The sequence below is a fragment of the Bombus bifarius genome, unplaced genomic scaffold (assembly GCF_011952205.1).
Source record: "Bombus bifarius isolate JDL3187 unplaced genomic scaffold, Bbif_JDL3187 scf7180000010271, whole genome shotgun sequence".
NCBI lineage: Eukaryota > Metazoa > Arthropoda > Insecta > Hymenoptera > Apidae > Bombus > Bombus bifarius.
The window spans coordinates 270,301-297,325 of record NW_022885586.1 but is presented as its reverse complement, the minus strand read 5'-3'; the positions used below and the strand labels follow the sequence as shown (position 1 = coordinate 297,325).

At 43.8% G+C, this 27,025-nt stretch overlaps 1 protein-coding gene across 6 annotated transcripts in view; it reads right to left on the bottom strand.

Moving 5' to 3' along the window:
• LOC117216549 (integrin alpha-PS2) overlaps positions 1 to 27,025 on the bottom strand; it is a 75,326-nt gene that overhangs the window by 12,114 nt on the left and 36,187 nt on the right. For 2 of the 6 annotated variants that reach the window (XM_033463315.1, XM_033463316.1), the window contains exons 4-5: positions 20,267 to 20,438; positions 8,186 to 8,247 (exon numbers count right to left, since the gene is read on the bottom strand). In XM_033463315.1, coding sequence (XP_033319206.1) covers positions 8,186 to 8,247; positions 20,267 to 20,438 — 234 coding nt within the window. Of the gene's footprint in view, positions 1 to 8,185; positions 8,248 to 8,348; positions 8,465 to 9,580; positions 9,677 to 20,266; positions 20,439 to 27,025 lie in introns of those variants that run through there. The other 4 variants (XM_033463319.1, XM_033463320.1, XM_033463317.1 and 1 more) reach the window with 4 other exon arrangements.

The window sequence follows — 27,025 nt, the reverse complement described above, 5'->3', positions numbered from 1 at the left end:
TATAGCCAGCTAAGGAAAAACGAGCCGACAAAACTCCTAACAAATCGATGCTCCGTCGTTCTAAGTCTATGAAATTTTAGAGAAAAATTAGGAATCGTCGATATACCGTGGCGAATAGTTCCGCTAATTTTTATAAACGCAATTTTTCTCAACGCACAAAGCACCGCCGTTAATTCGCTAATTGCCCGTTTAGTAGCATTAATAGAGAGATGAAATGCAATCGTTCCAATTAATTCCATTTATCGCGTATGATCGGACGATCGTCCGCGTTATTAGAACTTAATATTCCATTACGCGGCTAACGATGGAAGAAGGTCTCGTCAGCGGCGTATTTACCGAAGTCGAAAGCCAGCGAAGTCGACTTCCTGCCACGCGATGCCTTTACGTTTTACACGACGTAACGGTACGTGTTGCACGGCCTTATCTAACGGCGATGCAACAGTAGTAGAGATTATGTCCCGCATACATATTAATCAACGTTCCGTAACAGAATGATCGATAGAGACTAAATGCAAATTCACGGTTGACGGTGATATCGAACGATACGAATAGCATCGGAGATGACAACGGACTTCTTTTTCTCGAGATCGTACTTTGCATTGAGTTTGAGTTCTTGGATTAGGTTCGAGTCAAAGCGGAATCGAACATAAATTACGTCAGGCTTGTATCGAGGAATGCAAATGGTATACTACGAGTGTAATGGTTACAAAGTGACTATAAAGATGGTACAATGACTATAATAGGGTGACCCCCTAGGAGTCGCTATAATTGCTGCAAATTGAACGCACGAAACGACTACAATTATTACGAAACAGCCAGGAACGATTTGCGGATGATCATGAGCATAATGTAACCATGAATTCTCGGAACGTGACTATAGTAAATGCTCATAGCCGTGCGATTACGCGACTCTTAAAACTACGAACATATGCTTCCTGGACTTTTTCCCATCACAAATTCTACGTGTCTTCTGGCTGCTAGTTTTCATAAATAGCGTCCCCCTGCACTGACCTTCGCGCGAAAAGCAAACCCACGATTCCGCTTAAGTATCGCCGGGATCAAAGTGTTAATCGCGGGACAATGTCGGTGTACTCTCTTGGGATGCACCTACGCGCCGATGCAGTCGTACGCCCACGCGCGCACGGAACGTTTCACGGTGAAGGAAACGCGAGGATCGTAAGAAGATCGAACGAAGAACGAGAAGTACGGAAATACCAGAGAGAAGAAGATTAGGCGAAGACGCGAACGAGCGAGGGGGAAAGACGGTGTCAGAGTTCAAGCGAGCGGTTGTTGAACGCGACGGCGACATTTGTTAGACCACGTGCGATACATAGATTGGGCAGCCGTTGAATATTTCCGAGACGCTCGAGTGGTGGAAATTGGCATTGGAAAACTTAAGAGAATATGCCTGTTTTTAAGCTCTGTGAATTATATACGAATTATCGAAACCTGTTCCTGCGTTTCTAGCTTTCTTTATCAGATCTACAGTTCGTTTTCGTTGCGTCGAAGTAGAATGGTAGAAGATGGCCGATTTTTGCGAACCGCGGACACCAGAAATATCTACGGGACATCGTTCCGTAGGTTCCACGAAATTACAAAAGCATGCTTTCTTATCGGCAATATGACGAGAAAGTTGTAAAAAAAAAAGAAGTTGAAGTATCGAGCGAAGAGAGCGAGAAATTGGTAATCGCTAACTTCGAACGACCGTAGCTTTGTAACAAATGGATGAAATTGAAAAACTGAAAGGCCATTTTGCGGATAAAAGTTAATATTTACATTGTACGTCAAAGATAGCTGACAAAACTATTTTTTAATGTTCCCAGAAAACACCGATACCCCTTTACTGTCAAACTATCGACGTTTCAGCTCCGTTGTTTCTACCAGCGTAAAAATCTAACTTCGGAACGCAACGGTATAAATTACAAGGTAGAACATAATTCATCTTCGTTTCCCAGAGTTCCAGCGTCAGAGCTTCTGCCGGAAGGAACTAAAAAGCCAGGCGGTGGACGAAAATCCGACAAAAGAAGAGGACGGAGCAAAAAGTTTCGCTAGCGACGCGGAACGCAGTCGATAGCTCTGGCACGAAGTTAAAACGCGAAAATGTGACGGCACCGCGAGCGGATCGCCCGGCTCAGTCGCAGCGAAAGGGCCGTGTCTAGTTTCGTTTTACTCTGCTTATCATGAGAAATGGCGGCCGTTTGTAAAACAATGCGGCCGCTAAGGGAGGACGAGCAGCGGCGCGTAGGTGGCCTCCTTGCGAACGCTGGTCGACGGTGAACACGGAACACGGTGACAGAACGAAATGTCCGTGCCTTAAATGGCCACCTGAGACTCCCCTGTCGTTTCTATTGCTGCTCGCCGCAGCCGTGTCGCCGTCTGCCCTTTTTCCTCCCATCCGGCTCTCTCTTGCCAGAGCGCCGTGTGTTACGCGATTCGAACAAACCGCGTGCAGCGTGCACGCGAGTCGTCCTGTCCAAGTGCGAATCGAGCGCTTTCAGATTTTTAAATTCGATATAAAGCGATGATGGAGCAGGGTCGACAGATTTGTCGAAAAGATTTTTAATGCCACATGGATCGTTCGGATCGTTGACGAATCAATTTCATTTCTGTATTTCTTTCGAATTCGAAGAACAGTGGAACAGATCTATATCTGTCTAGGATGGGTTAAACAATTTTTATCGATAACGAGACGAGCAAATTTGTACAAAGCTGATACAGAAGCGTATCGATTCAAAACGGTTACGTTGGAATAATAAGAATTACAATCGGTTGCTTGTACGCAAAATAGTAATAGGTGAAATACAGGTAGAATGTACCGCATAGGTAGAGTAAGAAGGTAACGTAAAGGCCAGGAAGAATAATAGGAATGCATTTTCACTGCCTTCCGATACGTAATCTTTGCTCCATTAGAAACCGCGCGGACGATACTCGTAAGCACAGTCGCGTTACAAACGACAAGCTTCGCGCTGTAATTCTGCCGGATCGCCGAGTTTATGCAGTCGACTTACCGCATTTGCATTGGGTGCTTCTTTCTTATGGTCTATAACGCGCGTTTCTACGGTCGCTGCTGTTTCTCCGAGAAATCTAGATGCGCCTTGCTTTGGCTGGCTCGACCCGAACCAAGGCTAATATCAAATCTATAGAAAGTAAAATTTCTGCCAGCTAAACACGCTTCGAATCATCCAGAGAGAATCGTGGCCCATTAATTTCCAGTCGGAGCAAAAAACACAGCTGTGACATAAACTCCTCGACGCTATCGGAGGGGCATCTCGGTTGCGTCAGTGCATCGAGTGCATACAGCCGGTCTCTTCTCTTACCGTATGCATTCTAGTGGCGCCAGCCTGCTGCTGCACTTTAGGGGCCGCTTTTATTTATCGTCCCGCAGAAATGTTATTATTTGTGAGCCGGCCCGTACGGCCGATTCGCACGCTACGCGAACAATGGGCCCTCCTCGTCGACCAACAATGTCAAACCGTGCCACCGAGTCACGTGCACGCCCAACACTGCGCACGGGTGCAATAACCGTGACTTTTATGTTCCGGCGCCATCCGCCGGGCTATGAGAATCGTAGCTAACAGACGAAGCTGGCGTATCCAACGAGCATCGAGTCGAAGCTTCGTCTCGACGCGCTGGTAGCCTCGCAGCTATGCGACTCGATCAAGACTAATCATAGCCTGATTAGTCTCGCACCCGGAAGTCTCAGGCGGTACGAACAATAAGAATCGAGACACAGAAGCCCTACGAAGTTTTACGAGATACGGTATCTGCCTTTTTAATCTAAACGTCTCATCGGACAAACGGTTGCGTTAATTTTTACCACGCGTTAATTCAACGAGCAAATACCAAGTAATCCGTGCGAGTCAGTGGCACAACAAGATACGGCGGTAGCCGGCGTTTCAAAAATTCAAACGCTTCGGAGAAAAATTGCCGTCCCGAACGAAATTTCCAACCCCCGTGTCCTGTGCGCTGCTTTTACAGCGAAGGTATTAGCGAACCGGTAGCCAAGCAAATACGTGCATTTGTCGAGGGAACTCGTACGACACGGCTGAACACAGAAGCGGCTCGATGGCGCACAGACGCTCGAAGCTGAAAGGGGGAAAGAGACCGACACGATGTACCCCCTACGGAGTAGCGTTGCCTCGATGCTTGTACACGCGAAAAATTTGCAACCGAGACAATGGCGGCCGTATTCTTTGCCTCTCTCTACACGAAACACGACCGGCACGAGTTGTATTCTGGCGCCGATCGCGAGGGGGAGGAAACTGACCATCCGAGATTGAAATATAACCGGTCGCTCAAATATGTATGGGAGCATGCTGAAATTTATGCCACCGTTTCCACGTATTTATGTGCGCCTCTGCAACCGTAGTGGGGCGGTCGATAAGTTGTTCCAACGACTTTTGAAGAAATCGAGAGACGTTTATGATAGCTTGCTGCTATACACGACAGGGTTGAGTTTCGATTTTTTAAACGACCATCGAACAAGGGTTCTTGGTGTCTGTTAGGGTTAGGGGAAGGAGGATCGTCGCGATGTCTTGCGTAACGAGTATTTAATTTTCCTCTTGATTCGTCGAATTCACTTCCAGGAAAGAACTGCAGATCTGCGGTTAGATGCTCGACGAGAACGACAAATAACGAAGCGACCAGCCATCGAATACGAATACAGGAAACGAAAATACCGTTTGTATGGTCGAAAGCAGTTTTTCTGAATTGCAAAAGTGGAAGCAGCCCCTTTCAAGCGCGATAACGTGAAACTGAAGTGGACACGTGTTGCGTTTCGGTTTATATTGCGAATGAATAGCTCGAGAGGTTGAAGACGTACAAGAGGGTAGCTTAGCCTCCACTAGCTTTGTTGCATCACGTTTTGGAGAGAGTATCGTGGGCGGTGGAGTCGAATGGATTTTAAATTCTACTTAGGACCATCGATGGAACGGAAATGCTTTTGAGTTTTATTTAAACGAAGTTCAAAGGAAACTTCGAATTAGAAATTTGTAACTTAAATTCGGGCGCCCGATAAATTTCTGTTATTTTTCAACCAATTTTTATACAACAGATCGAATTCCGTGCAACGGATCGAAACAGACCTTTCCCCACGAGTCGTAAAATTAAAAATTCACCCGACGTAAGATTCTACTCTCGATTTTCTCTCTACGTGCTTAGAAATACCATTTCGACGCGCCGATCGCCAGCGACGATCAAACAACACTTTCTACCGCCCGAATCGGAAGATCGAGCACGATCGACCGTATAAAAGATAAATCTCTATCGAGTTGGATCTAAAATGATTTCCTCGAGCTGGGAATACCACTGCAACATTGAGATTTCACGAAAAGACCTCCTCGAAGTTATTTTCGTGGCGAGTGAACGAGGGGGGTACGCGTTTGTCCGTGGAACAAGAGGATCGATGATCGCGTTCCGCGTCGTATAGATCGGTATCGGGCGGATATCGATCGATCTTGACTAGATCCTCTGTAGATCGGGGGATAACGCGCGGAACCAGATACAACAGAGGTAGATACCAGGAGCGGCGGTTTAACGCGAAGATCGATGGCCGATTGCATACTGAATGGCGTTCGGGAGCCTTCTAAATCACCGGTCTCGAGATTTAGTGCGCACGAGGATCCTTCTAGCGATCACTACGACCACCGAACAAACGCCGAACAGCTCGAGAGGAAAACGTTATTGAAAATGGACGAGCTTCTGCTTTAAATAGAAACAAAATTTGCCTAATATTTCGGTGACTCTACCACAGTTCCTTTCTTTCGAGGATAATTTAGCCGTAAAACAAATTGCGTAGATTTTTCGTTTTCTGATCCAAAGTTTCCGATTCGACGATCCCTTGTTTGAGAATGAACCGTGAAAAGTTCGATGTAAAATTCGCGCACAAAAGCTGAGATTGATCTTTCGATCGGCAAATATCCAGATCCTCGAATATCGCGATCTCTCGAGCGGAGAAAGGTCGACGTTGCCATCCTCTAAAATTCACCTGGAATATCCTGCGAAACACTCCGAAGCTGCCTAAAACTTGGCTGCAGGAGGGAAGGCGAGGAATCCGCGTCATGATTTCGAAGTTAAACGCGCCATTAGAATTCGTCAGCGGCGACCAGCTGCTGGATTCGCGGCGCGACTCCGAAACCGGCGAATAAAGACGGAGCGAGGCAGAGACGAGGGGTCGGAGGATCGAGGAAGAGGATCGAATTTGCCTAAAATCATTGCGGCAGCGTCGTTTCACGACTGGCGGACTGTGGGTAAGAGGCACGATTGACCGTTCGTACCGCGGGGGTGGGGTATTAACATTGAATGCCGAGGCGAAGTTAGAGCCGGGCACGGACCGCGGCATGCATTAAACATCTGCTATATAGCCGAACAATTCTGAATTATACATCCACGGTGAGATAGCCGGCTGAGTGGCCAGGGAATTGTGCCACTATTTCTTTGCCGGCAATCGAAGCTGTCCCGCTGCGCCGATAACGCCGCTCCCAGCGTCGATTCCAACCCCGTCGCCGGAAATCCTGCCTTTCTTCTCTCCCATCTTCGCAGATTAGATCGACAGAGTCTGGGTCACGCGGCCCCGGGACAAGAAAGCGCGTTAGGAGAAACGTATCGGGCTTGGATCGAGATTATACGACGCGAGAAGGGGTTGGTTTCTCGGTTGACGTTAGTGAAAGGCAGTGAATCACTATTTTCGATATACAGAGTTTTTCGATGATCTTTAAATTCGAAGCTACGACGATATTTTTAGTTCGAGACGTCTGGTTAGTCGACTGCGATCAAGGGGATGTCGTGGTAACAAAAAAATTGTCAGATCGATGAAAGTAATATATCTATAGAGGAAAAGATAGATATATCTATACAAAGAAAAATGTGTAAGTTTAAAACGAAGAAGTCTGTAATCCATCATTCCGACGGATGTGGTAATCCTACACTGAAAACCAAACCAAAGCACGTTTTCCTCGAAAGCAGAGTTTCCAAGCGGCAGGATTAACTCATCCCCGAAAGCGATTCGAGTTGCTCCGTTGCCCGCAGCCTTCTTATTCTTCATACGTTTCACGTCCGCACCAGCATGGACTCATCCCTTTTCGTGGCCGAGGATCCCCGAGAGATAAACCGCTGACATACCAATTTCGAATTCGTACCTATTGGCCCCGCGATACTTATCGCGACACCGGCCACGAACAAGGTATCACCGTGGACGCAGGTGCTACGAACGAACGTGTCGAGCGCACGAGTCGATGCGCCGATCTGCCGGCGAAATCCAGTGAGAAGAAACGAAAAGAAAAGATAAAAGAAGAAGTAAGGGGAGACAAAAGGCACAGGTCGACGCCTACGTGGTGTCCTGGGCAGATCGGCTCCGGGGATCTGGCGACCAGCGCCAGAAAATCGAGCTTTCGACAAGACAATCGTATATAGGAAGGAAGAGAAAGAAAGAGGAAAAAAAGATAGACGGAGGCCGGCTTTCTATACCCTCGCCATGCACCACGAATACGAATGGCCACGATCGGAGGTGCGTAAGGCAGGAATTCACATTCCTGGCCATATTCGGTTCCTCCTCGCCGACCCCTCGTGTCGCCTCTTAACTCTTTCGGGACGTGGCAACCGTCAGGACACGTGGGGTTACCGTATTTATATCCAACGGGCCTCTGTGTTTACGCCAGCGACTTAAACAGTTAGAGATCGTAGAGAGAAAGAGCGTGCCAAGGGAAAGACTCGTATTTGGGCTCGCTCGTTGACTTCAATAGTTTCAAAGACTGAATTTTAATCCCCCTTCAATCGTGTTCCACCCTTTCGCTTTGGTATCTGGCTTGGCTCTGACTCGGTGCACGGTGATTTGTGAAACCGTTGTGTGATATTCTCGGGGGAATGTTTTTCGAGTTGCATACGCTTGCTTCTGGCGGAGCAGCAGCAGCAGCAGCAGCAGCAGACGACCAGTGGAATCTCGAGGCTCGCGAGAAGAGTCTGTGACGCGATGACAGGGGGTTGTGGTTCTCGTCGACGGTTTTGCTATCCGAAAAACTCAAATATATTTGAACGAATATGAAAATACGTTGCAATTGAACTTTCATCGATGCATCCACGACACGTGTATGGAATCTACGTTACGTGTAAATCGTTGGTGACGTTTCAAAGATATATTTTCTACGAGTGAAATATTATGTGTCTAGTATTTTTTCTTTCGTGAACTTACCTTGGACATGGCAGCGCCCAATCCAGCTTGACACGAACCCTGCCTGTGGTATCCCCAGTACCCTGGAACGGAAACACGCAATTATATAGCGTCGTTCTTCGCTGTTCTAAACAGAGACGTCATATCTCGGTCGTTTCGTTTGAACGGACTTCTGCCCACGTACCGGCAGCCCTCGATAATTGAGAACGTTCCCCGAATCGATCCTTCGTAACGATAATTCCACGCATAATTACGGCCGACAAATGAAAGATTACTTCGAGATCGTTTAACCTGTTGCTTCGATGTCTCGCTCTTTCCCGCTCAAAGCTTCTCGATAAGTTATTTTTTCATTCTTATAACACAACGTACAGCGTAGAAAAATGTACAGAGGTCAGAAAATAGGTCTATCGAGAAAATTAAGTTTTAATATCTTAGCGAAGAAAAGGAAAAACGTTCGATAAATTTAACCGTATTGTTCACAAAACCAAGTTTATACCGTATGTAGTTGCTAGAACAAGGTATGGTTAATAAAATATTCGTCATTTTTATCCCTGTTTCGTAATCGATACACGAAATCTTTAATGGCGTCTCACGGCGACACTCTTTGATTCGACACAGTCTTTCAGTCATAGTTCTCATAAAGACAAGACGTATCGCAAAATGGACATTCCTCGATATTTCTACTTCTCTTAAAACCAAAAAGAAAAAGTTGCACTTTCCTTTATCAACAGAAAGATGAAGAAGAAACGGAGAACTCGAATTATCTAAAAACATCGACGAATTCTCGAAAGGTTTGATATCTCAACAACAATGCAAGCCGCAGGAAAGTCCCTCGGCTGTATTCTACGACGAAAAAAGAGACAGGAATTCCTCGAGGGGAACTCGTGTCAGGAAAGGTGAAAGACTTGGCGCGCGCATTTGCTAAACGTCTTGTACCGTGTCACGGAGGTCGTTCGTCCACCTATCGACTAGGAAGTCGACTTAGAAATCGTCTTAAAGGACTATCGCCACGCACTCCCGCACACGTCCATAGAATACGTTGCACGCATCATTAATCCTGGATCGATCTTGGACGCGTGACGTGTTCGCGGGTCGTTTTCTTCGGTCGCGGATCGCCTTGATCGATTCGGACTAGTATCTCGTTCCCGACAATGACCAACGTCGCTTCCAGGAAATCCTCCCGACCTTCGCAACGCCAACCAGATTGAATACGATTAAAATTAGATTGCCGATTCAGACTCGGTCCAGATGAATCGCGCTTCGTTTCCAACCAATGAATCATCGCCTCTCGGATGTCAATGGAAATTCAATTAGTCGGATTGTCGTACATTTTCTACGAATTCTATGCTGTGCACTTTTGCATCGAATTCTACCTACGTCATAATTTTATTCCATCGATCTTAACGCGTTTCTTACCGACAGCATATCAATGGCGTTTATCGACCGGTAGCCTGTAAATTGACGTTTTATTGACTTCGGCTATCGACTATTAATCGGTTTTTTCCTGAATCTGTTTAAGGCGGTGGTAGAAAACTTGTTGAACAAATTCGCGCTTGTACAGACGGCAATAACAGCGTTCTATCTGTTTTTCAAAGTTGTTAAAAAGTTGTTAACTGTTCGAAGCCTGCCTCGAAAATGGAACCTGACGATGTAAGTGACATTGGTGTTCGAAGATGATTACCTAAAATTATCTCTGCAATATATCGACTCGGAAAGCAATAATCACACAGACGTCGATATAATCGACAGCCTGTAAGCGATGCGTTAAGATTAAGAACTTTTATATCCTACACGTCGATCGATCGTATTCGCTTGTCGCGTGACATTTTTCCGAGCAAAGAATACCCCATCGCTAAACATCACGAAGCTTCTCCAAAGGTCTGTCCGTACGAATTACAAGCAAATTAATCCACAGTCACCACGTTCGAACATGTTCCAAAGCCAGAAAACAGCGACGGTAACCAGAGCACGTCACCGTGCTCCATTGTTTCCGCTAAATACATAATTCATTCGGCGCGAGTCACTTCTTCACGGTTATCAATTTCTACAATTCTCGATCGTGTCTCCGCTCGTGTACCACGATCGTTCCCCGCGGCCGGTAGTTCGCGATTTCCTATAATTTCCCGTTTTTCACCTCGATCACGAACCAGTTCGAGTGTGTACACACGTCCGCGTACGTGTACGAGTTTGATAGACCGTTTTATCCGCTTCTGATACGCTATTTCACGTGCTCCTCTCGGGCAATTACGTGTCATCGAGAAAAAGGAGCGGTTATTACAGCCGTGTTCTTCTGGTAATTCGCTCTTTCCGCTCCGAGATCTCGCCTGCAGCGAATGCCCTTTTGCAATCGCACAAATATCCACGTTTCTTCGCCGCCTCTGGCTCGCAATGATATTTCAGTGGAAGACCATGTCGCTTCGCGGCGAAAGAAGCGGAAAAGTGGCCGATAAAATTGCATTACCCGCGAGCAACGCGTACCGTGCGTGAAAAGTCCTTTTCTTCTTACATCTTTTCTTTCCTTCTTCTTTTTCTACTTTATATTTAAGCGAACGAGTTTTCACAGCGTTTAATTTCCCAAACGAGGACAATCGATGGTTTGATGCGTTCTCATCCAGTGTCTAAAATCTCTTGAACGATATAATTTACCGACTAAATTATACAAGTTTTTGAATGATCGCGTAGCCCACTGCGATTTATGTAGTCGAGCATAGCATGGTTATGTTATAACGTTATAACATAACCTGGTGGATGATTTATTTGATAATTCACACCATACGCAAAGCGTCAAATTTATTATCCAATTAGGAGGAACGAAGCCCAGGCTCGGTTACATAGAACGTTCTATTTTCAGATACGTCAAACGCGATTACGGCGAGGGACGTTTAAAGGGAATTACGTAGCTGTAGAAACGCGACGAAACGCAGGAAGTAAAAGACGTCACCACGAGCGAGAGAGGAGGTTTTGGTTTCGTTTCACGTGCAAGCCAGTCTATCGCGTAGTCCGACTCCGTATGGAAGTTCTTTTAACGTCCATCGTTGTACACCGTACATCGGTGCGCACGATGAGAATGCAGAAATGCAGCTCGGAGGTGCACTTACGATGTGTATTATCTTTGCGTCGGTCTTTTTGGAAACTTCCGGTTGAAACGTTCGCCCGTATGTTTACGCGAAGTTACGCGAAATACGCGACGTTTCTCGCACGGCCGTGACTCGCCACGATTTCCACGTGGATCGTACGCTACGTCTTCTCGCTTTCCGATCTTTCCAAACGATATGATCGATCGTTAGACATTTTCCGTTCAACGCGTCTTTCGATGAGTTGAAGTATCGTGTTCTCAAAAATAAAGGAATACATTTTCATGCTGTTTCGCATTCCAGCTGTGCGCGGTGTTCTCAAGGACAGTCAATACCTTTATCTTCCGTTTATCATACGTATGAAATCATCGGTAAAAGCGTTCATTTTCTAAAGAATTGCAAATATCCGTGACAAAAACTGTTTGCGTCGTTTCTGCAGCTTCGTGTTGCGTGACAGAAACAAGTTAATAGCTCACCGCGTATCCTATCGAAGACGTAACGAATAATTCAACCGACTAGAGAAATATTAAATTTCGACGCATATTCTATAACACTAGTCCCAAAAAGGTTAGTCACGATAAGACAACAAAGTCGTTCTAAAATTTATTTATTCATATTTTCTAAATAATTCCACGAACAGAGAGCCTTTATCTCTACAAGTAGCACGATAAGAAAACCGATTATTCGCTGTTTCAACAAACACAAAGTGTAGCGCCTTGCCCATCAATCAAAGCTATCCCGCTTCGTGTTACAATCTCGTGAAGAAACGAGAAGAATAAAATTTCAAACATATACGTCGATTCATAGAGGAAACGAACCGCGCATTCACGATCCGTTTGGAACACCCTCGCGTAAGATTGATCGCGCGAATGTGACTGCCGCCGGAAAGATTAATCTCGACCTGACACTTGGCATTAGCGTCAATAAGCTGGCCACACTCGTCAAAGCCTGCGCCAACGTAATCGTGACGAGTCGCTGCCATTAACCGACAATCGGCCATTATCAGCTGAAAAGAAGCAACAAAACTCAGCATTTTGCTATTGCATCGAACATCCTTCGTTTCAACTAGTCAAGGTTACGTCCGCGTTTCCAACGTTGCTACCATTAAGCGCAATTTACGAATCGATGGACGAAGGGAAACGTCGACTCGCGTAACGATACCGTGTCGTTTACAAATTTTTCTGTCTCACGCGGATTTTCTAATTTTCATGGCAGATTCCAGAGCCACGAGGTTGTTGCTCTCGCAGGAAGGAATTTTATCGCGTAGGTTTTGCAGTAATTCTAACGGTGGTGAATATTAATTAACGAATTACACGTGGCGCGATTAGAAATGTTCAGCACACGATGATTTACTCTCTCGACTTCTCAATAGGTTTTTTCACCTATTCCATTTGAATTTAGTTCACTGTATGAATAAATAACGCATTCCATGAATTAAATATTGACTCTTGGCAGTTGCTAAGAGATTGATCGCGAGTCAATGAACTTTTGCTTTAGTCGCTGGCTCCTGACTTCTTTTACCATGTACAGCCTTTTATGAAATTACATATCCGTGTCTCCTTGCTCGTTTAGCTTGCGTTATCCGACTATCAAACCATTACGTTCAACTAACTTAACCGCTCTTAATAATTCCTAATAAACTCTTAATAAGAATCGTTCGATCATACATCTTTACAACCTGACACGTCATTTCCACTCGCGATCCAAAAAGAAATTATTTCCAGAAAGAAACGACAAGTCCTGTATCGTATACGCAATACCAGATACCATCGAAATTAATAATTGAAAAATTCAATGACACGAAGCGTGAAATTTTACAGCCGAACCGACTCGATTTCCCTCGACTTCTCGCACATCGTTCTAATACACCTGTGCGTACTTCCAAGCTGTTCGTTCGCTCGCATCGTCCCAATGCTTGAAACGAAAGTTGCATTCGATGAACGAAGAGTCGTGGTTGTTTTAATCGAGCTCACGGCCCGACAGAGACTGTCAGTGTAAGAAAACGACGGCTGTATGGGAGAATATCCGGTGGGATCCAGGAGCGCGCAGTGTTGGTCTACACGAGCGTGACTACGTACATACGTTATGAGGACGACGAGAAGGGGCCCTGACGGCCGATCGGTCACTTTAGACGAGCTGCCAGTCACGCAATTACATCAATCGGTCGTCGACGACCGATCCAGCCGTGTCGGCCAGAGAAAAAACAACGTGGTCGATCGGCGCCGCCGTTTCTTCCTGCGCATGCAAAGAAGCTCTAAAGAGAGAGACAGCTGCCCTTTAACATCGCGTCCCAATGGGCCTTCGATCTCGATGTATAGCCGGTAATGGCGTGTTTAAAATCGATACGTGAGAAATCAATGGTTTGAAGAATGATTCCAACTAGGAGGTGTACCGAATCATTCATTAGAAACGTGTTGCGATATAATTGAAACGAAATCCTGTACTGTTGAAAAATTCCAAATTTACCTTCTGTCCTGTATCGTATAATACGCAAAGTTCTAGTAGTCTGGTCCGACGAAAAGTGACTTTTCAGTGCAGATTTCGGTATAGGTAGAATGGAAAGTTATTTTTACGTTTGACAGAGTTTCTTTTTTTTTTTTTTTTTTGGCGAAAAAGTTGCCTGAATGTGCGAGGTAACGAAAGACAGGTTCGATTGGAGGATATCGTCGCCAGTCGCTCTATTTATACTCTTTCGTGTCTCGATGCTTTGCGAGGGTGCTATTCTCGTCGGTAACAGAGTGCTTTGCACTCGAACTTGGGCCCACGACGAGCGCTATAGAAATACGAAGAAAGTTACTGCAAGTAAGCAAACGAAGCGTAAGTCCAACGACACGGAGGACCCGCACGGTCCTTCGAAAACAACGACATCCTTGTCACGTGGAAATATACATTGAAAGTAGCAAATGAAATTACCTAGATATAAATAAATAACGCAGTGATAAGACGCGCGAGTCAAACGAAACACATATTCGAGTAAATTAAAGATCGTCCGATGAAAATAATAATTTTCGCTGCAAGTATTAATTCGTAATTTTAAAGAAAGAAGTTAAAACGGTACGGTGAAAGTGTTCGTACGTTCGTACACGTGACGCTTAATCGAGTTGCACAGAATGAATGGAGCTACTGTGATTCTGATTCCGCGTAAATGTGTGAGTGTGTCGACGGGCGATTAAGTATCCCCTATCAAGCGTATATTTTTTAATAAGAAGAAAACGAAACTCGATGGTCGTGGTAAATAATCTGAACAATTGAAAACATTAAATACCACGTTGAAATTATTAAATTACATTGGAAATAAGAGGGAGTCAGTTTGTGGAATCGGTTTAACATCAGAAGCAATTATCGTACAACGGTAAGATAGATTACAATCGCTTGGAAAGTACGCTTTTCTATTATCAGATTGCTCCTTTTTTTCTACCTTCTTTTTTTAAATCGGTTCAGTTCTTAGATAGCTTCGAACGCCATAACGAGAATCGACGACGAGTGAAATTATATCTCCATCGGTACGAAGAAAATAAGAGGAAAAGTGACGTAAATCAAAGCAAGCGCATTCCACCTTTTGGTCAAACTATCGAGTATTCCATTGTTCCCTCGAGCTGTTCGAAACCTCGTCATGAAAACGTACCACGGCCGCAAACAACGTCATTTTGCCCTGACAGATCAATCGTGGCAAAACTGTCCAAAAAGAATAGCCGAAGAAAAAAGTAAGAACGAAATTGCATTTCCATCCTGGAGAAGCAAGCAAGAAGACAATCGGCGTGAAACAAACGAAACACCGCAGAGGTTTATCTCTGAACAGCAATTCCAAGCGCCTGTTGGACGCGAGCGCGAGCCGCAATAAAATCGCAATAAGAGTCGGATCGTTCTTATTGCAACGCGAAGAATTCAAGATCTTGTCACCAGCATTCTTGTTGTTAATAGTTCGTCAAGCCAGGACAAAGTGGCCGTGATTTTTATTGGTAGCCGCGAATAAAGTAGCGACGACGGCCATTCGTTTTGACAAATCCTCGGGCAAGAAACGAATATCCACGGCGAAGCCGGTAGAGAGATCGGCAACACGATCGTAATTCAAGCAGGATCAAGTGTTAATTGGCCTTGTTAGAACGATGCTGAGCTAGCGGCCCGAGGCAACGGCGCCTTCTAATTACAATTTTCCGTTTTTCCATCTTTTCTTTTTCTTCTCGGTGTTTTTCCTATACGAGCTTCCTTCTCGAACCACGCTTCAGCGAGTGGGCGGCTTTCATCGTTAGAACGCGGCTTGCTAATGGCAATTCATCGCCACTTTCACTGAATGCTACTGCCGCTGCTCGCGTTTCTCGAATGTGCCGTTTTATTGTCTAAGTGGCGACGATATCGCGCCACCGAACAACGAGGGAATGTTCTCTCGTCTCGCGAGCTTAACAAACGTGCGTACTGTTTTATTAACCGTGATGGTTAGTTCTCTCGATGTGATTGCTTCCTTCGACTATTTTGATAATTGTCTTACTACCGTTGCATACGAGAAACTTCTTCTTGCAGCAAGCGAGCTCTGGTTTTAAACGATATTCCTACGAGAATTAAATGTCTCTAAGTTAATTTCATCAATTTTCGTAATCGAAGCGAGCCTTTCCTCTCATCAAAGATATTCTTAATTTTGAGAAAAATACAGAAGAATGTAAATGACTCGAGGACATCCAATTACCTATGACACCGACATCGACATCGTGCGATCTAATGAAACTAACCATCGAGTACGTAGTCCAAATCGAGGAAAAATATTCGAGCGAAAAAAAAAAAAGAGTTTCTATTTCCTAGTCGACGTAAGAAGCAACGATTCCGACTCGATACCAAACTTAGATAAAATCGCTGCACGTTTAAGGGGAAGCGTTGGAAACTACACGCCGTAATAACAGGCCGATTTCTATGGAAACATTCACTGTGGCGTTTCATCGTGAAGGATGGATCGGAGTCGTTCTGCTCTGTAATCACTGGCTGAACGCATCGAAGGTAATAGATAGAGTGTGAATCATAAACCTTGTCTACGCTTCTCTTCGAACACCTCCATCCTGGCTCTAAAAGCTCTTTTTAGTAGCGCTTAACCGTACACCCTTTTCTTCTCCTTGTGGCACGTTTAGCACATCGCGAGGCCATTAGTCGACCGGTCGATTTTTCAGCGAGCCACGTTGATGAACCAACGGGAAACCGCCCGATCGTTCCTATTTGCACTACCATAGAAGGGAAAACATCGTGTAATCTTTATTTGAAAAGCATATTGTCCCCGTTTAATCTGGTTGAAAATGAGGTGGAAGTAGCCTACTTATGAAACATATCGCGTGATACGATAGACGTGTGTTTGCGATTAAACAGATAGAAGTAAACGAGGGTGAAAGGTATACGATCGCATCGAAGAAACTTTATGTAAACGATACATCGGCTTCAACGGAAAAACAGCGTTCCATCGCCTGAATGATTCTTCGTCCTTGAATTCATTTGGAAATAATTTTTATGTTTATTAAGAAAAATTTACAAACGATCGAAAGATGCCGACAAGTACGTCGACGAACTTTTTTTCAGATTATTCCGACGCAAGAACACAATCGTGGCAAAAACCTGTGTCTAAAGATTCTGACGATCGTCAGCAGCGCGATTGACAAGAACATTCTAAGCTCTAAAAATAATAAATAATAAATAATAAAGGAGTATTAATCGATGCGTTAAGGTGCTTCGCACGTTTATGCATATCGGTGTAAACACGCATATGTATTTGCATGCTGATATAGGTGTTACCGGCAGTTCTTTACGACAAACGGAAACGTGCACGTGAGCAAATCTACAGGAATAAAAATTACGTGGTGGCAGATGTTTGCGGATGTTCGTCTTGCGTATTAAACCACGAAGTAGACAATGAAACAGAAGGACGGAACGAAAGATATTAATAGGAATGGTACGATTGAAGAGACCAAAACGGCTTCTGCGAAATTTCGTAAAACTACAATTTCTACTAAAAATTTGTAAAACTTCCTTCCCGATGACGGCACCTTCTTCAAACCTAAAAGTGAGTCAGTTTCCCCGAAGGTCGTTCTCGTCGATTCACGACGCATCGATGATCTCACGTGCTGTTTTGCAACACCAACGTCATCTTCTACGAGCGATTGAAAATTGACAAAGAACAGAACTCGCCTGATAGAAAATCAACCGTTGCACGATGCGATTTATGTCGTCGAAGGACGCGAATGTTAATGAAACGCTCGTATAATGCACAGCTGGAAAAGCAAACGTTCCAATGCGAATTATATCTACGCGGTAACGACAAATGGTAGCCGGTCGACAGACGAGAAGCGAACATGGCGATTCGCGTCCAGAAAAGGCAAGAATGAGCAAATATCCAGATAGAACGACCAGCGCACGGCTTCATAAACGATCTAGCCGTTAAGAACGCGCCTTACGATTCTCGGGAAAAGCGACAGCAAACGTTCGTCCGTTTGGCCGCTACAAATTGTTTAATTGCTCGAGTCTCGCCGCAGAATTTCTCGACGATGAGCTCACACGCCTGCGATGCGCGCCACTTCCGCGAGGATATCGACGTTTTCTGACGAACTGCGACCGTTTTTATCAGTTTCGTCTTGCGAAAGTAACGTCGACGTAAACGCGATATCGATCTTCTACGGCGAAACGCTGGATCGTCGGTGATCGAACAAAATGTCAGACGCGAATGAGTCAGAAGCCACTTAAACGCGTCAGATTCTGCTAAGTTCGTCTTGGAGAAGCTTAGCAAGAAAATGTAGAGCACACGCGTGACAGGAAGCGCATCAGTCCGCAGCGCGTAAAACACGCGAGCGCGTGCAAGATTTGCTTCGCGAACGCTTGACTTTAATTGCGGGAAAGTGTGACGCTAAAACAACCCACGCGGCGTATTTCTGCCCCTGAAAAGTATCTGCCCTTGGTACGCGAACGTGCACCGAGCACAGGAGCAAGTCTTAAAATCGTTTCTCTCGTTGAACGTTTCTTTACTTGTTTTTCTTCCTTATCGCGTCAAAACAGATAAGGCGAACTAACTATTCCGTTTTCTCACGCCAATGGTCATTCCTAAACGAGAAGCAAGATAAATCTCTTAGACTCTTCTCTTTCCCATTTTTCGATTTTTCCAATTTCGAAACACACAGTGAAACGAATACGATAAAATTAGAAGAAGGAAATGAAATTTTTCGAACCAAGTTCGATTCGAAGTCTCTTAGAGTATTCTTTGAACTGTATGCTGTTTTATCGCGCTTTGTATTGCGAGTTAATTACACGCTCCTAGTCGTATTCTTCGTTATGAAATAATTTTATGTCGACTCATTTTCGAGTCTTGGAACCGCGGAAGATGATCGACCGGAAAGGCTTCCGAAATATCCCAACAACGTGACAGTGCCACGCATAAGTAACTTTTAGAATCTGCGCTGAAAGTCTGGTGGACCAGTGATAACCAGTAGATAACAGAAAAATGCAGGACATTCCAAAGGAGCTTATCTTCGAACAATGGCACGAACGTTATCGCGAAGAACAGAAGAAAGTGCACTTTCCGTGATGGACTTAACGCTTAACCATTCAGCTCCTGTTTGCATTCGAATAGATTTTAAAATAGCACTTTGTTCGTATCTGCCGCTTATCTACCGGTCTCGTGCTCGAGTTCCCTATACCAACAAGCTATCTTTCTTTGTGTAAAAAAAAAGAATAGAAACTAAGAGGCGTTTCAGCTCTGTTAAGAAGCATTTTTTCGTACCATTTAACGAACCGTACCGTAAAAATGCAGAAGAGTAAATAATTTCAGAAAAATGAATGAAAGAACCGACGGAATCGAGTGATTCGGCTATTAACGCGAAACGAATTAAGAAAGAAGTCGACGGTGTTTTTAAAATTATCGTAAAACAAGCAGCCGATTCACCGGCTCCGAGAAAATCGATACGTCTTTTGTCATTAAAACACCATGGCAGACCTGCATGGACGACAGGAAATATCCTGTTACCGGGCGTATTTATGGTCGCCATGCCTCGAGGACACGGCCACATGTCGCGGAGTATCCTCGTCTTTGTCGGAGAGAAAGTTCGTCCCGTGGGATTTCTCAAAGGACAAACGATTTACCACTTGAGAAAACGAAGCTCGTGCTACCCCTCGAACAAGCATTCGAAACGGAAAGAGGAGAGAACTCTTCAGACGCTGTTTACAACTGTTTATAGCATCGTGAATGCACGTAATCCATTTACATATGTATCGTTGGCTGCGACAAGGGTCTCAGTGCCGAAAATAACTTTTTCAGAGAAAATGTTTACCAACCACCCGCTATTCAGAGACTCGAGGCTTTCTTGACTTCAGTCTAACTACGTTTATCAAAATCGGCGATTCCGTGTACATATAAGCTGTGACTTTTCCGAATTTATCTTGGAAAAGACCGAGACAGACCGGAGAGGTTGTAGTTTGGCCCACCGTTAAAAGCAAGACACCTGTTTCTTGGATCAAACTATTCTTGGAAAGAGCGAGAATGGCTAAAAATTCTGTAGAACCACTGCGGTGATTATTTAAAAGCGTGGCCTCCTCACCGATTTCAGTGACCTTAAAATATACATACTGAACAGTTCTTTCTCACACGCGTGACCGCTGTTCGGTTTTATATTCAAGATATTGGCAAAAAGCTTTTGTTAAATTTACCTCATGAATATTCATGAATATTCATTGCAGCGTGAATTCTGGCATAGGCGGTCGCCCAATGGCGGCCACATTCCTATAACACAGTCTTATAAATAAACCTACGGATTAAAGGAAAAAATTAATGGGTTATAAGTTGTGCTAAATTTATATCCGATCGTCGAGTGACGGCCGGCAACGTTAGCATAGAAATACACATATATATTGCCAATTATACATTTAAATTCAACGAAAGATTTTTGCAAATATCTCGAGAAGAGAATCTGCTTTCTAATAATAAGTATCTTTTCCCACGTTGTTTATATTATCTCAAACAAAATACTGAAATTCACAAGCAAAAAGGTCGGACGTATAAAAATAAACTCACTGGTGCGACAGGGTGAATATTCCTGTGACTCGTTGAAGTTGTTGCTGACGGCCCAGCAGGTGCCAACGGGTTCCCTTCTACTTCCAACGGGCGAGTCCTTGTTCCATCGATTGTCTTCCGGATCGTACTTCTGTTGGGACACGGAGAACCAGATGTACCTCGGGGCGCACGCCTGCAAGCATATCAAACAGGGACGTTTAACGTCGTTCACCTCTCGCCACGCATCGCGCTCTCGTATTGTTAATGGCCGTTCCATCGCAATTAGACGTAACGACCAGCCTGTCCACTCGTTAAACACATTTTGTTCCAACATACAACAGGCAAGGACTTCCGTGCCGATTGAAATACCACGTAAATACACGTGGATCGAGCTTTACGCAACCAATTCCAAATTCTCGTTTCAATCGTCTTCAAGTAAAATCGTATTTGAATTAATAAACAGGTTTCCCTGTATATTAATATCACATTCGATTACTTAATGACAATTATTAAGAAAATTATCTTCTTCCTCTTAGTTCATTTCTCGATGAAGACCATTTTTTTTTTCGAAATCTGTTAAATCTGTGCATTTTCTCAAAAGGAGGTACGAGCAAATTGGAGTTTTCACTTCGCAACGTTACTCCGCATTGTGTCATCCAATCAAGCGTTACAAGCGTTGACTAATTCGTATTTTCGGCAGCGGGTGTCACAATTGACTTCGCAGTTGTCCGCTCGAATCCTGGGACAAGGCTCGGTTCACGCGCAACGATCATCATCGTGTTACGTCAATCGTCTGTACTTGACCAGAGAACTAACCGTAGCAGCTGATGGCCTTAATAACCGGCGTATAAATATACGTTCATAATAAAACGTAACGACACGCTTCGCGTTTCATCGAACGGGGATCGCGTCTAAGAGAATTCCCGTGAAATTCGTCACGCGCCACCTCGTTACGGGACTTGTCGCTTAAGAGAAAACCACGACGGCTGGCAAATTAAATTAATCGTAGAATTCACGGGAATTTTAGGACGATGCCGAGATTAATGACTCACGACGCGTCAATCTCGTTAGGGTTAAATGTAACGATCGTACCTCCTCGTGATGTAGCACATCGCGATCGTTATGCTTCCATTAATCATTTCTATATCTTTTGCATTTCCAGTAAAATATTATGGCATCCTTTACCGCTCGATCGCGTCGAGGATCTGTGCTAATTTCGCCCTGTGGAAATATCGCCCGGTTATTTACCCTGCGTGATCTTTGACTCCTAATTCTTGTTTCTTGATTGCACTGATTTGACAGATTTAGTTGGCTACGATTTGTAATAGTCGTAAAGTCACAGATAATGTATCGGTCTTTGAAGTCTCTCTATATTCCATTTGCATTCTCGCGAGAAGGGTGGCACACAGCGATACGGAATTATAAATAATGCAGTTAAGACGCGTATCGGTATCAGAAATGCAATGCTTAGGGAAGCGACGCAGGATTTCGTTTCTATGGTCTTTGGAAAGGAATTAATAGCAGAGACGTCGAACACACGTACCTGACATTTTAACGTAATAATTCTACCGTACGTTAAATTTGGTTAAACGAATTCTTTACTCAATTTAACGTCGTTATCTTTTATCGTTCATTTTTTAGCATCTATTCGACGATTAATATCAATGCGAAACGAATATTAAGAAAATAATACTTTCACTGCAACCGAGCCCGAGAAATAAATAAACGGTACGAATGAATAAATACAAAAAGAAAGAAAGACGAAACAAAATCCCACGATAAATCAATCTGTGCTGCGTTATTAATTAATTCCCTCGCATGCAAGATTTCATTCACCGCAAGGCTGGGATTCTCTTCGTGCACGTAGCCAGCTCGTGCGTTCAATTCGAACGGCTCGCCGTAAATCAAACACCTTGAAAGGAGGCTTCGCTGCGTTTAAACGTGTCTACACGCAGATTTAAGGGAGAGAACAAACGCGTGGTATCGTCTCGGACGCGGTCCAGTAACATTTTAATCGGCTTCCAAGGCTAACTCTGTGTGTAAACGAGCCCTAACGAGCCGTATATGCTGATTCCGCGTGCAGGAGGATCGTATGTTGTTGCCACGACCAGTACACGCAACACTGCATTATTAATTGCGAGCCAATTAAGGCACGTTACAATGTTACGTCGTATCGCAGGCTCTCTGAATCGCACGATCATCCAACGTTCATTGAAGATTAAAGGAGATCATCAGGGATTGAGACATCCAGAGTGAAAGGCTGAGCGGTTTAAGACGATTCGAGCGATTTAGGAAGTGGAAATGAATGTTAATCTGCGCTTAGTATGCAGTTAGGTGTGCTAAGTTTTATACGCGGTGACCCATTTGAAGCGACACACGCAGTTATCTTCTAAAATATTCGTTACGCAAAGAAATGTTTCAAGTAGAACTTGCTGTACTTGGCAGGAGACGTTTCCTGATGATCAAAAATCTTATTTAGACGGACGAGCTTTCCAAATCTCAGGAACCTCTGTTTGTACGCGTTTTTATGCGGACTGGCGTGTAGCCAATTTTTGTTTCACACCTTGATAGACCGCGAAGGAAATATCTCCGCGAACAACTCGGGAAACCGTCGCGGAGCGAATGGACAAATTTCCATGGACAAACCGATTCTAACATCCGCGGCTGCGACCGTATCGACGAGTAATCGACTATACGCCCGCTGGAATCGATTTATCGTTGTTGCGTTGAGAATACCGACGACTACGCTTGACGCGTGATCGCGGGGATCGGAATCGAACGGTTCGATGCAGAAAAGCGTAGCAGGGTAGAACGAAGTGTCGCCGAGTCGTGACTTAATTGAACGTAACGACCAGTTGTGTTCTTTCGCCGATCGAGAGGCAGGGAACAGCCGACAGGAACGAGGAACGTGAAAAAAGAAGAGCCTGCGTCGATGTGTACCGCAATTTATCCATTGCGCCAGTTTAGCTCAATCGCCCAAGGATCACCGGCTCAGATACGTACGACCCTTTTCAAATACAAAAATATCCACTTACGTAGCAAACGCGTTTGCAACGTAAAAGATGAGTCATTTTTGTATTGCTTCCTATCTCTCGTTCTGTTGCGAGCAATAAAAGTAGCTGAATTGATTTTTGAGAATATTATTAGAATGCGTTTCGACCATTGGAGCGTAACTGCTGTTACGATCTAATGACTCAGAATCGAACAAACGATAAACACTTATTATTCACGTTACAGTACCACGCCAGAATAATTTACTTATAATTCTCAATGAGAATCGATCGTAAAATTCTTGCAAATAAAAAAGAATCTAATGACACAAAGTTGCCAAAGAATTTCCCATCGTCTTCTATCTCTATCAATTACCAAACTAAATCGCAAATTTAGAAACACGATTAATTTCCAACTGCGTCGAGTAAAGTCGAATTCACGAGCAACTCTCCACCACTTCCTACTTCCTACCTCTCGAAAACTACCTCCGAGCTTACTCCCTTCAGAGGAAAAAAGAAATGACTGGAGCAACGAAACAGCTGTTAGAACAAACGAAAAAGAGGCGGTTAAAAAATACGGTGGAATCAAGAGGTATAATAGAAGCGGACAGCCGCGTCGAAATACAAGAATGGGTTTGGTCATCGGACGCGTTCCGAATAAAGGCAGTCCTCGGTCAGCCCTTTGAATGCATCTCGTCGAGTGGTAGAAAAGGAGGGAGAGTCGAAGGAGGAGCAGACGAAGAGGCAAGCCTGGGATTATCACGATTACAGCTGGTCTCGCGGATCGATCGTGATCGAGCCTCTACGAGTAAATCGATCTTATACGTTTGACAATCGGGTTCGGATGTATCTTGATCGAGATACGTATTAAGGAATCGACAGCTGATCGACGCGTGCACGCTGAAAAAGCAGATGAGGAGAAACGTTTCGACACGTTCTCTCTTCCTTTTGTCCGGATTACGTATGTGTTACAATGTTGCGATGACCAACAGGCAGTGAAAAAGTTGCGGACGGACAGTTTTTCGAGATCGAGATCTTTGCGGCAACTGTAACTCGTTCTCGAGACACGATACGTTCCTTTTTTCAAACAAATTATACTTACAAAATTAACTTCTTCGTGTTTAATTTATTCTATTGTACCCTCCGTAGACAGACCGAACGGTTAACAACCTTGGACTTCTACGAGGATAATTTTATTTTTAATTGTACCATGCAGTAGAGACGACGATACTCAAAATTTGTAGGCTAACAATTTTTCAGATTTTCTGGAAGCTGAAGAATCGTCTAACTTTCCAACTTCCTAAAGATTATATCGTAAATTATTAAAATCATCGCATTTACGAAAATCAACAGTTTCCTTGCCTGACGATGTCTTTGCTCTAAACGCAGCCACCAAATCATCGTTCAAGGATGCACGGTGTTGCTCGGTTGTCTAACGCGACGCTAATCGTCCACCACTGTGTAATTTCAACCTCGTTCGCTTATCTTGCACGAATTTGAAGGCGGAAAGACGTGAATTTCGCGAGCGGCATGCAGCAATGCAATTTACTCGTCGTTGCAGAGCCCGGAAGAGTTTAAACTCGAATAATGACACGTTTTCAGAGCGTTTTCACGACCGTAAGTAACGGAATAACAGCATGTTCGGGCAACGAAAACTCGCGCATCTCTAATTATAAGGAGAAAGGAGGAAAGAAAAAGGAAAGAGGATGAAACGAGAGAAAGGAAGAGAATGATAATTCGAACGATGGTTGTATCCTTTGTTAAGGTTGACTGATAGAAGAACGAGTGGATGAATTTGTAATAGAAAGATATATTGAAATAAATAAAGGTATAAGTATAATGTTTGCTGATATTTTTTATAGTGTTACACTTTTAAAGCCTTACAAAGGACATTACCAAAAAAGTTAACCTTGTAGCTCTAGCTAAAGCCTATAAGAAGCAGCAATAGAAATCTACTAATAGTTTTTTCTTTTCTAGATCTTTTAATCCAAAACATAATTTATATTCAAGGGCACAATAATATAAATCTTTCCTTATTTAGAATATTTTTTTTTTTAAATTAAATTCTATTTTTTTTTTTTTTTACATTAAATTCTATTCTCTGCGTAACAGCGGTCTCCAGGTCACGAATATACAAAAGCAAAGATGTAGAATTTTTCTTGAAGTAATTACTCGAACATTCTTCAGCAGTGATTGCACCTTCGCTGTATCTGCGTTCACTCTTCATTAAAAGGACCACTCGAGAGAGAAAGAGCTTAAGGCTTCACTGATGGCATGGTTCCTTTAATGTCTTCAGTCGACCACTTCGTGGCCTTTCAACGCGCTCCTATAGCACGAGAACGATACACCCTTTCTTTTTCTTTCCTTTCTTCTTTTTAGCGTCGTTCGACTTTTCGATTTTCAGTTCGAACGATTGTGTAATAATCGGCGAATGATGCGATAATTGGGATGATCGAAAAGTTTGAAAAGAGAAAAAGTAAATAAATGAATATCGAGAAAAGATGAAGAGCGTACTCACACGATAGATACTCTGCGATTATAAAATATTATACAATTTGATTTTTTTCTAAAGTTCGTTCTATTCTTGTCGCAATTATTTTCACTCAAGGAATCGTTCTACCGTCGAATCTGCTTACCTGTACGTTCGCTTACAACACGGGAAAATTCTATGAAAATATCCCACGTTTCTTGGAACAACGAAAGACGAAAGATAAAAGTAGTAGAAGATAAAGGAAAGCTAAACTCGCATTATCAGACGTTTTGAATTTACAACAGTTTTTTGGGGCTACCGATAAATCATGGCGTTCCATCAAAATAGATTGAAAATCTTGAATTCTCTTTCCTTTAGGAACTCGGAAATATCTCGCTCACGAATCATTGCAATCGTATTTCTCTCACGAGACGATAATACTTATCTTTTCAAGCGTAAAGCAATCGGAGCAGTCAAACGGACTTATCTAAAGGAACGTGAAATATCCTAACAGCCAACAGGAGTTCTATTATTTCTCTCATTATCGTGAGCCACGTCCACTTCCTGCAGTAAGTTCGAGATTACTCTTTCGAAAGCGGGAAGCTGGCGATTTTTCTATCGATAAATAGGTTACAAACTTTCCTTTCTCTCTCTTTTAACGAATCGTTACCTTTGATTGAAATTTCTCTTAATTTTTTGTTCTCTCCATTCGATGACTATTCTTATCGTCGACCTACATCGTTCGAAGGATTCGCGTCGCATCATTGGAAATTAGATCATTGTCAACCGTTTTTCAGCGAAACTCGAGGATTCGCGCGTAAAGTACAATAAATGCCGAGGTCTTCTTACGTCAAAGTTTACGAGGTGACCGATTCGTTGCAGGCCAACGACAGACCGGCCGGCCTACCGTAAACTCTTTTAGCGTTTGGCCTTTATTGTACGAAACGTGTAACGCACGTGTGCACGCTGGAAATTCCCGAGGCCGATAGTTGACAAATACCGCTACAGTGCCGGTGTCAGCGTATCTTCCACGCCTCTACAAACTAAAACAATGTGCCACTATTTTCTCGGCTGCAATATTATCTGCAATTCTTAATGCGTTTCCACTGTAAACCGGCTAAAAGGAACACGCTAATGCTAACTGTAAAGTTCATCGAGCTTGCAAATATACACTGTCTACCGAACGTTTGAAATCGCTACCTGTCTCGTAGAATCCACGACTTGAAAAAGAATCACGTTAATATTTTTCTTTTCTTTTCCTTCTTTTTTTTTTTGGAAAATTTTTTAATCGAAGATCTATTCGTATCTGCAGCATTAATT